A 12036-nucleotide genomic window follows, 5' to 3' on the forward strand; every position below is an offset into this window, starting at 1 on the left:
TGCAACAGCCTTAAAGGCTCTATCACCTTTCGTCTTTAATCTTGTGTGAGGGACAGTAAGTAGGTGGCCTTCAGCAGACCGCAGTGACCTGACAGGACAGTGAAAGGACACCAGATCCGTCAAGTATGCAGGTGCTTGACCATGGAGGGCTCTGTAAGTGATGGTTAGAATCTTGTGCTGGATCCTGAAATTAACAGGGAGCCAGTGCAGGGATGCCAGGACTGGAGTGATGTGAGTGAACTTATGAGATCTGGACAGAAGCCTGGCGGCAGCGTTCTGGACTAGTTGGAGGCGGTCTAATGAAGTTTTATTGAGACAGGTGAAAAGAGAATTACAGTAATCCAGACGTGAGGAAATAAAAGCATGGATGATCATTTCTAGCTCGGAATAAGTTAACATGGATCTGAGTTTGGAAATGTTTTTGAGGTGGAAAAAGCAGGAGCGAGTGACAGTTTTGATGTGGTCATCGAAGAGCATGGCCTGATCAAATGTGACCCCAAGGTTTCTCAACTTGGGGCGCACATTTGCACTGAGGGACCCTAAGCAGCTGGCCACTTTAGATGCTGAGGCATCAGGTGCAATAATTAAAATCTCAGTTTTAGCTGCGTTCAACTGAAGGGAGTTAGAAGACATCCAGTCCTTAATTACATTCATACAATCGTACAGTGAGTCAATTCCATCGGTCCTATCAGGGTTAAAAGAAAAATATAACTGGAGGTCATCTGCATACATATGGTATGAGATACCTTCAAAATTGCTGATGACATCTCTGAGAGGGAGCATGTATAGCGTAAAGAGGATAGGCCCAAGCACTGAACCTTGGGGCACCCCGCAAGAAAGGGGGGCAAACTCTGATTTATGAGGGCCAACAGCCACAGAAAAGGATCGATCAGACAGATAGGATTTAAACCAATGAAGAGCGGTCCCTGAGATTCCTACCCTGTCCCTCAGCCTGTCTAAAAGGATGTGGTGATCAACAGTGTCAAAGGCTGCACTGAGATCAAGCAGAACCAGGATAGTGGATTTACCGGCATCGGAGGCCATCATGATGTCATTGGAGACCCTGAGAAGAGCAGTTTCTGTGGAATGTAACTGACGATAACCGGACTGAAATTTATCTAAGATATTGTAACTGTTCAACGCTGTCACTAACTGGTTTGCAACTGCTTTTTCTAGAATCTTAGATACAAAGGGCAGCTTGGAAATGGGCCGGTAGTTACTAAGAACATCGGGGTCCAGATTGGGCTTTTTGAGAAGCGGCTGAACAACCGCTTGCTTGAAATGGGACGGGACACGACCAGAAACCAGTGAGCTATTGATTATGGAGAGCAGAGATGGACCAATAGTGCTGAAAACATTTTTCAGCAAAGTTGTGGGCAGGATATCCAGCGGACTAGAAGAGATCTTCATAGTGCACACAAGATCTGCTAAGTCTTGTAAGGAGACAGGTGAGAAATTGTCAATAATTGACTGTTGTTTGGGAGGATCAGGAAGGGAGGAGGAGGAGGGTGTTATACTGGCCTTGACACTGGCAACCTTATTCACAAAATACATTAAAAAATTGCTACAGTCCTCATCAGAGGACACAGGTAGAGCAGGCGGTTGCGCACCAGTAATGCTACTTATAGTGTCAAAAATGACCCTGGGATTTCTCTTGTTGGAGATGATGAGATTTTTAAAATAAGAGGCTCTGGCTACCCTAACAACAGAATTGAATTCAGCTAACAGTTCTTTAAAATAAAGACGATGTACATGAAGCTTGCTTGATTTCCACAAGCGCTCAGCTCTCCGACATTTACGACGAAGGCAGCGGATGTCGTCGTTCAGCCAGGGAGTGGGATTAGCTGCGGGGATAGTTCGAGGCTTTAAAGGAGCAATCTTATCAAGAATAGCAGAGCAGTGTGAGTTAAAAGTTAAAACTTGGGAGTCAACGTCAACATTAATACTAACAGGCTGCGCCACACTGTAAACGCCACACCATAAATGTTCAGCGGGGGCACAGGCAGGACTTCTTGATTTTCTTTGGTCTTCATGTTAAATGAAATGGACTTGCATTTGTATAGCGCCCAGTATTCTGACCATTAAAACCACTTACCACATTCAGCCGTTCACACACACATTCATTCATGGCTGAGGGTATCGTACAAAGTAAAACATTCCCATGCATTCGCACAGCAATGTCACAGCCATGGGGAGAATGTGGGGTTTAGTATCTAGCCCTAGCATGCTTCGACATGTGGGCTGGAGAAGCCAACGATCAAACCATTGATTTTCCAATTACTGGACAACCCACTTTACCTCCTGAGTCACAGCCAGTCAAGTTGTTCTTGCAAAGCATTTAGCGTTCCATCCACTGTCCTTAGAAACCTTTAGTCTAGCCATGACTGGATGCTGAGAAAGCCCCTCTTTGCTTAGAATAACAATTTGGCTTCTGATGCAATGTTTCCCACTATCACAATTATACTTAGTGAGCAATAATCTGCTGTAAAATTGAGGCACAGCCATATTTATGACAGGTGAACACTGGCTGCAAGTTACTAGCAAGTTACAAGTTACTTAAATGAGCCTCAGCTGAGTAGATTAAATGTCGTCTGAACGTATGTTTCAGTGGGAGAGATGGAAATGTAATCTTTTGTACCAGGAGTTAAGTTGGTCAGTGTCACTAGATTGGCCCAAATTTCATTGTTGACTTTAAATGTTTCTGAAGCCTCAAATTTTCTGATTCTTTCCAGGTTTACATCAACATATTAGAGATTGTCTACAGTATGTGGTTGCAGGCGTTTGGACCCTACTGTACTCTTCCTTTGCATTCCCTGTTATATTGTAATATTTGTATTTGGTGATGAGTTCATCAAAGTTTTATGTTTTACCAAAATATCAACTGTGCTACTAAACTCAAACCTTTAAACCTAATAAAGAACGTAATTGGCACCTCTTATATTGCTCAGACTAGTTTATAAATTGTAAATCTCTCTTTGTGCCGGTAGATTAAAGATTGTCTTAAATGATATCATCTCTATTACACAGGTAAATGAAAAATATGCAAATTTCTGATCATTTTCGCCTTGTTTTAGATTTATTTGATGACTCATATTTTAAAATGAAGAGGCCCTTATCCTGTCCCTTGACGTTTGTAAGGTCTTTAATTCTCAGAAGAACCTTTTATGTATGAAACTTTTCATTAGGTGGCTTAAGTTACAACTTCAGAAACATGAGTACATTAGAAAATAATACCATACCAATAGTAGTGTTACTTTATCAGCCTCAGCCTCTCCCAGATTTCTCTTTAACAGAAGATTAAAGGTGTGTTCCCTTTGCACTGGGAAAACCAGAATTTTCAAAGTTCTCAGACGGTAATTTCAACTGGAACACCCCCTGAAGTCAGATTTCCAACTTGGAAAGTCAGAGGAACCTCACCAACCCCAACCTTAAAATTCAGTATGGCTGCTCTGCACCTTAACAGTAGCGAAAGCTCTAGTAACATACTGTTTATTAGCACTATTGTATTATCTGGGTCTCATTAAAACAGTCATACACACAGTCCAGTCCAACCTCTATCCATGGACATGTTGCTCTGGTGTTTTGATGCACAAAATGAAGCATAATGCATTATTATCAACTGGTATTGCTAACAGTGTCTAACCTGGCTTGAACTGATATTGTTAACGATATCTTGGTTTTATGACTTGTTGTACTGGAACACGATCAACTCAGGTGTGACATCATTCCCATCACCGACCTCCAATTTCAGAGGTAAGTGGAACACAGCATCACTATCCATTATGCCAAAGTTGAGAGCATCTCAGCGAGAGACAATGCTCTTTATATTAGCTATCTGGCTCAAAAGAAAATCAGGTTGAACTCAAATAAATGTGAAAAACATGGTTCGTTAGATGCTCCCAAGGCTGTCTGCAGGGCCAAGAGTTTCACATTGGTGCCTTGGTCTGATAACAGTTTAAACACAGGTCCACATGAACTGCCCTGATAGTGAGGCACTTAGATATGATGCCGCACCTCTTCTCATTTCTGCAGCTCACCTTGATGATGTAAAGGCCAACGCAATCCACCCCTTTTGAATAAAAGGCAGTATCCAATATCTCCACCTAGCTTCAACAAACCCTTTTCCTGTGGCAGAGAGACATATCTTTCCATGTAGATCCTTAATAATCAGCTGGATGTCCTTGTGCTTGGGGTCAAGCACTACAGAATGCATGGCTGGTTGGTTGAGGAGGAATATGAAGGACGAAGCAGCCTTTAATACCAGTGAGCTTAGTGTTATTGTCCAATTCAGGGGCTAAAGTCATCAGATTAGCTGCTTTTCTCTTTCATATAATTACGCAACACAAAAATGGGCTTTTGATATGTATTTTTAAGTTGTAAAAACATAGTGGGCTGTTTAAGTCAGATCTCTGCTAAGCCACCCACAAATATCAGTTTACTCAAAAAATTGAGGTAGATTTACTATCGGCCCTGGACATGCATAAGACGTCCATTTCACATCTGGCATTCCAAGCCCACTTTTGGACATTATATTGATGGTGTAACAGTAGAAGCTCACCAGACTACGAGAAGGCAGATGGCCTTTTTTTAAGTCTCCTCAGCAAGAACAGATGCTGGTGAGCCTTCTTGAACTCCCTTAAACTTCAAACCGGCAACACGCTCAATCTCTGTCCCCTTCATGTGAATGATATGTGTGTGTGCCGCACTGGGTCTTTCTAAAGTCCACAATGAGCTCTCTTGTCATCTTGGCATTGAGGGCCAGGCTGGACCTCCTCCCTGTAGGATGAGTCATCCTTGTTGTCGGTGAGGCCAACCACCGTTGTGTCGTCTGCAAACTTGAAAATAGTATTGTAGTCATGTACATGTGTGCAGTCGTATGCAAAGACAAAGTAGAGGACCCAATACACAATCCTGTGGGACACCAGTGTTCAGGATGAGGGTTAAGATGGTGTGATTCTACAACCTAACATTGTCTGTTGGTTAGGAAGAAAAATATCCAGTTACAGAAGGAGATGTCGATGCCAGGGTCACAGAGTTTTTGACTGAAGGGATGAGGATGCTGAATACTTAGTGGACGATGTTGCTGTCCAAGTGGGAGATGGCATCCTCTGTACACCTATCTTGGTGGTAGGTGAATTGGAGGGGGTCCAGTGTGGATGATAGGCAGGTTTTGAAATGAGCCAGGACCAGCCTCTCAAAGCACTAAATGATGGTAGAGGTGACTGCAACAAGGGGAAAATCATTGAAAAGGATCCTGGAGGAGTTGTATAGCCTGTATTTATTTTTTCCCCATGGAACCCCTGAATCTTAAATTAACAACATACAAACTGTGGCCAGTGAAGAAATTGTTTCTTCAATATGGTGCATCCCCTGGATGGCAAACCATCTTCAGGTCATCACCTCCATGAGTCAATACAGTTTGAGTCAGTAGCACAATCACATCATCACAGTGTAGCAGGGAAAAAAAACAGTGCATGCCCTGAATGGTAAAGCATCATATATTTAATTATTTATGTGTTCATTTATAATGAATAATGAATTTATTTATTTATTTATTTATTTGTTTATCATGTCAATAGTGAATCGTAATGTTCATGTCAATAAAGAACACTGGAATTTAAAAAAAAATATGAATGGAATCGTGGAATTCTAAATGTAACAACCAGAACAGAATTCATTTCCATATAATCTCACTATACTGCAATTAAGAGTATAATAAACACTCAATTTGGACCAGGATCTCAGAAGTTTAGGTCTCTCTGGAGAAATGGGTACCGGGCAGCAAAGGTGACACAAGACACAGACTCTTCAGTTGCGTTTGAAAGGTAAAAAAAAAAATATTTAATTCTCTTTCAATTAATTTTTCTCTTTCCAAGTGTGTATTCTTTTGTCTTGGAACAATATTCACAGTAACACTGATGTACTCAGCTCAATAGCATGTATCATAAAAAAAAGAAAAGAAAACAACTCTCCCCTTTAACACTTGTTTTTTCCCTCTTTCAGGTTAAACCAAGAATGCACCTGTCAGGTAAGTATAACTATTTTATTTGCATTTTCTTAACTTTAAGTTTTCCATTGAAATGCTATTTTAAATGCTATTTTAGTTCACTGGTATTATTAAGGCACTCATTAATTTATTTATTCCTATTTTATCTTTTTATAACCCTATTTATAGTGCCTCTATGTACACAGGTGATTCCTTTAACTTTTTGTTATTACTCTCAACTCAAAGTACCAACCTGTTCCTTTAATGGAACCCGATAACTCAAAAGCAGATAAATACCAAACAAAAACAAATCAAAAGCAATAACACATTTCAGTTTAAACAATGCAATACAATTCGACCGAATGCTGTTGTGTCAATGAGGCAGTGAATCAATTCAGTTCAATGAGTTACTGTGTGAGTCCTATCAGTTCAACTCAGACTGTGTTGTGTCCTTTGACTCTTTGAGTGCAGTGTGTTAGTGTCTTCTCACTCCGGAAATTCCTTGTATTCTGCTGCGTGGGGCAATTGAATGCGATTGTCCTACCACTCTTTATTCTGGATTACTAAGCTTCAGTTATCAAAGCATCTCTCTCTCTCTTTGGATTCATCTCATGGGTTGGCTCGCCACTCCAGGACCAACTGCACCTCTCTCCCTCAGAAGCAAGCTGGCTGAAGAATTGGGTTCTTGTGGGATCTCACACTTGACAGGATGAAGAAGACGACGAAGAAGAGCAGAAGACCTGGCCTTGTACCCACAAAACCAGGAAACTATTACTGCACAGTTCAAATGTATTTTTCCACTTATCACTACAGCATTGTTATTTTTTCTATATTTGGGTCAAAGACGTGGCATTTCAATTCTGGTGTCCAAAGCATATTTATAATGTTAAAAATATATAAATATTTCAAAACACTACATTATGTTACTCAACTCTCCCCTCTTTACTTACTCATATGAGTATTCACTATAAGAAATGAAAATTTAAGGAGCTATTGAGCTCAAAAGTACCAAACTGTCCTTCCTGGGTAACGTCCCCGCTGAAATCTAAGTACAAAAATATGCCAAAAATGTCAGAAATCTTAATAAAAGCATTAATTATCTACTGGGGCATAATTGTGGTAATGTTTGCAATGACATCTGCAAATATAGTAACAATGCTAAGCTTATTTACATTTTAACGCAAGAAATACTTTCGTCTCCATATTTGGATTTCCATAATGTCCTTCCTGGGTAACAGAGTATAGTGGCTATATATTACCATATTTTGATTTGGATAGTCATGTGACAGACCCCCAAAACACATTACAAGGTCAAAAAGTCTCTCTTAAAATGTTGATATTTTAACCTTTTCGGTAACTGGTGCGTTATGTCCTCAAATCATGTGTCTTTCTGGATAACGCTGATAAAACATTTATGGTGTTTATATATTTAAAAACTGCCTATTTCATGTGAAATATGACATTGATGTGTTGAAGTTTAAGTTATAGTTTTCCACGGTAGGCCTAGTTAAAGCCTGATTATAAGGGGAAAATTGTTTTTTTTGTCCTTCCTGGACAACGATATGTCCTCCCTGGATAACAAAGATCTTCTGTTACCCAGGATATGTCCTCTGTTATCCAGAATGGACATGTTTATCAATACAGATTTGTATTAGTATCTGTAGCTTTTTAGGCATTGACTTGATATTGTTATATGATATTAATAACATTATGTATTTTTTTAAACTTTTATGGCATTTTCTGTTATTTATCTTGAATTCATCTGATTCAATGAACACAGGCCATTATCATAGATTTTTGTGAAGTTATTGTCCAAAAATGAACCAATAATAATGCTATAATCTAATATTTATGTTTTTAATAAGGTTTTAGGAGAGCTTTTGATGTTTCAGGGTCAGTTTTGTTCTTCTAGATGCCGCTGTCTAATAAAGAGAGGCAGAGACTATACAGGGCCAAGCTAGGGCTGAGTATCTTGAGGAAAAGAGAGCAAGGTATTGTGATCTAGTGAAAGCAGATCAGTAAAAAGGAAAAAAAATATCAAAATAGGTTTACGCTCATTGCAAAAGGCTTAGATGTTTTAGTTAACCCTCCTGTTATGTTGTGGGTCAAATTGACCGGTTTCAAAGTTTAAGAACACAGAAAACATGTTTTTATTAAGTTTTGGAGCATGAAACAGTTTCTGCTGGATTTTATTAGTGTAATGAACATGTAAATGAAAAATGACTACTGACACGGCAGTGATAATGGAGGAAGGGTAAAAATATCACATTTCTTGCAAATCGAGACACAAGAGAAGAGAATGACAGCCCAGGAGGCTCTGGAACATATCCTTGATCAGGATAGTGAAGTTGAGGAGGAATTGTCTGAAAACGAAGATGATTTTAAGATCAACTCTGATCATGATGATGAATTTTCAGACCATCAACTCCAAGAGAAACATTCATATCAAAAAATGGCCAAATAGAATATTGAATGCCTCATTTTTGCCAGTGTACTAAAAGAAATCAGTTTGAAAGTTATTTTTTAATGAAAAACAAGTGAATTCTCATAAGTAAACCATGATCTGTAAGGGGTGAAACACTTGAAACAAATGATGATGATGATGATGTTCCTGAGATAGCCTTTAATGATAATTACTTTGAAATCTTGCAGTATGTCATTCCTGGCTAACAGCATGTCATTCGTAATTTAACCCAGATTTTCATGTTATATTACTCAATCATGTTTCTTGAGTTGAGGATACAATAACCATTCTTTTACTATAAAACATTTTAAGACATTTTCCATCTTTTTTCTCTTTTTGGCATGGAACATTGTGTGATCAACAGCAACTAATGAACCCATTTCAGTATAAATATCCAAATATATTACATTAATTATGATGAAAATGTTGTTTTCTGAGCAGTAATTGTTTGTTGAGCTCTAACTATAGTTATCTATAAACTTTTATATACCAACAATGGTAGACATTTTAATTAATTTTCAATTCCATTCCCGTTACCCAGGAAGGACATTTTCCATGGGATTATCCATATGATTGACTAAAAAATGTTAATTGCATTTTTAAAATGAATTATTTTTGTTGAGTTGTATACAGAACACTCTAATAAAGATAGAAAGTGACTAAATTGGCATTTTTAGCCAATTTGATTTATTTTCAATTTTCAAATCCTTATTCGTCTTTGACCCATTTAACAAATGGTATAATGCCTTGTAACATTCAACTGTAACCTGTTAATAAAGTATCATTGTTTAACAGCTTGTAATGTCATGTTTCATTCAGGATCCAAAAATTCAATCTCTGTGATGATTACACACACATATTTCAAAGGCTCAGCTTCAGCTCATTCAGCTTGAACTAGTAACAGGTCATTTTAATCATTGTATGGCTAATAAAACATCTTAGGGAGCAATCACACCGAGATGAAACGCAAGAAAGGGGACGCCAGTAAAACCATTGTTTTCCTATGATACGGCATGTCTGACCGGCGTTCAAGTGTCTTTTTAAACGGGCGTTTTTCCAGTGTCTTTTTAGACGCGTTTTCGTAGACGCTTCTTTTTAGACGCACGTTTCTAGACGCTGAAAAGTTAAAATATTTTCAACTTTTTTGAGCGTCAGGCGCCAGTAGCTAGCGCGCATTGAATAAGTGCTTCCAGCTTTTCAAGCGTCTCTAGCGTCTCATTTCTGTGTGATCACCCCCTTAAGCTGAGAACTGCCCATTCCGACAGCCCATTGGTCCGACATCCCATTGTTCCGACCATATTAAACCCACTGTTCCGAAGTCCGTTCCGAAATCATCATGATGCCCTGTGGTTAAGGTCATAAAAAGTCGTTCTGAAAAACGTCATGTGAACTCTGTTTTTAGCCTCACTGTAGCCTGTAGCTCTGACTGCTTCTCTGTGCTCCACGCTCCCGTGTGCGCGCCTGCGCAAGACCAGCGATAGCATGAGCTTAGCTCACCCGTGTTTACATCACATGACACGTGCACTGCAGGGGGAGACAGGAGTAACCACATATCCGAGACCAACGCCATTGTCCGCCTGAACTTCCTCCACAGACTTCTGGAGTGGACGCCATCGACGGAACTGTTCTAGTTTTATCCATTTCTTCATATATATCCACCCATTTCCTTTTATATTTTATTCATTCGCGATGGTTCGCGTGTGTGTTTTTCCTGGATGCTGGAACCAAATGAAGTGTTTATCTTTGAGATGCACTGAGCTAACTTTTCACAAACTACCAATTCATGACCCCGAACGACTACGGCTGTGGCTACTCGCCCTTCACCTGGATCCAAACTCTCCCACGGAATCACTACGGTCACTGCGGGTGTGTAGTGATCATTTTTCACCGGATGATTACTGTCCACAACTTCATGACATATCCAGACGTTTGTTGAACTCCACGGCTGTACCGAACACGACACTACCGGTACAAACGACAGAGGTGAGTAACCTTACTTTATACTATTTGATATGTAACGTTACAGAAATAATTTAGAGAAACACGCTAACATTAGGTTCGCAGGGGACAGAATTGTCCACACCAAAAGGCCGTTTGAGTGACTCATTCCCGTTATCTTTGGAGAGCATTCCCCCTTTCCAACAACGTGAATGTCCGACAAAACCTCTCTTCGTCGTTTTGATAAATAGACCACATATTGGGAAACTATGTGGCTATTTAGAACACAAATTTCACAGGGAAAGGGTATATCAACACTGTTACATTCAGCTATAATATATAGTGATGTGACCAAACATTTAGATTTTCTCTCAGATAATTACAATGTTGTTAAACAAAGTTATATTACAATGCCTAAGCTAAACTTATTCGATGCCTCTTTCTAGCAGACTCCGAGCACTCCTTCACCCCTTCTTCCTGCAGAAGAGACTGTAGGTGATGATGATGAGGCCTTATTTGCACATCCTCTACAACAATCTACACCAGTGAAGCCAAAAGTATCCAGACACCAAACTGAATAGACTGTGCACTCTCACAGACAACAGCTATTGCTATCAAGTCCAGAAACTCAGGGAGAGAGAACACGTCCATCCACATCTGGTACCTACCATGCCCTTCCCCCAACATGGTCATATCAAACTGTAAGTATTCTCACATGCATGTTGTCACATTATCAGCTGCAAATACTCACTCACTGACTACATACAAATGTCATTTATTGATCATTAGCCTTCATCAGTCCACAGTGTAAGGAGTAATGGCTTTTGAATGTCATTTTTGTACTTGGTATATTTTATGTGTTACACAACTAATGGGTGGCAGAACACTGCTTTTGTGTGATGACCACTCTGTGGTAAATAAACACAAATTTCATAGGGAATGGGTATTTCAACACTTCATCTAAAATACATAAGACATGCCATTTGATGTGATCAAACATTTAGATTTTCTCTCAGATAATTACAATATTGTTTGATTAAACAAAGTTATATTACAATGCCTAAGCTAAATTTATTCAATGCCTCTTTCTAGCAGACTCCGAGCACTCTTTCACCCCATCCTCCTGCAGAAGAGACTGTAGGTGATGATGATGAGGCCTTATTTGCACATCCTCTACGGCAATCTACACCAGTGAAGCCAAAAGTGCGGTCCACCCTTCACTGACTATATAATTAAAATAGTCATTCATAGATTATCTCACTTTATCAATGTGTAGTATGTAAAATATTAGCTTTTGTGTGTAACTTTTATTTCTGTAAATTAATCAAGACAATGTGAAAGCTCCAAAACATGAATTATGTCTTAGGTTTCTCATGGTCATTTTGTTCAATTTAGGATCTACAAGCACAGACTGAACTGGNTTATTTCTGTAAATTAATCAAGACAATGTGAAAGCTCCAAAACATGAATTATGTCTTAGGTTTCTCATGGTCATTTTGTTCAATTTAGGATCTACAAGCACAGACTGAACTGGACAGTATGGAGCACAGCTTTGTGCATGATGTCAGCATGTCCTCAATCCAATCAGATGCCAAAGATCCCAGCTTTGTTGTTCCGAGTTCAACTTCCACTTCAACTCCAACTTCAG

The 12036-nt window shown here is 39.3% G+C and overlaps 1 protein-coding gene across 1 annotated transcript in view; it reads right to left on the reverse strand.

Moving 5' to 3' along the window:
* Positions 1 to 6359: 6359 nt before the first annotated feature.
* The window catches only part of LOC126404213 (uncharacterized), an 18930-nt gene continuing 13253 nt past the window's right edge, over positions 6360 to 12036 (reverse strand). Inside the window, exon 8 of the mRNA XM_050067270.1 lies at positions 6360 to 6731. Within this exon, the coding sequence (XP_049923227.1) occupies positions 6641 to 6731 (91 nt within the window). The 3' untranslated portion in view covers positions 6360 to 6640. The remainder of the gene's footprint in view (positions 6732 to 12036) is intronic.

This window comes from Epinephelus moara, chromosome 17 (assembly GCF_006386435.1).
Source record: "Epinephelus moara isolate mb chromosome 17, YSFRI_EMoa_1.0, whole genome shotgun sequence".
NCBI classification, from domain to species: Eukaryota; Metazoa; Chordata; class Actinopteri; order Perciformes; family Serranidae; genus Epinephelus; species Epinephelus moara.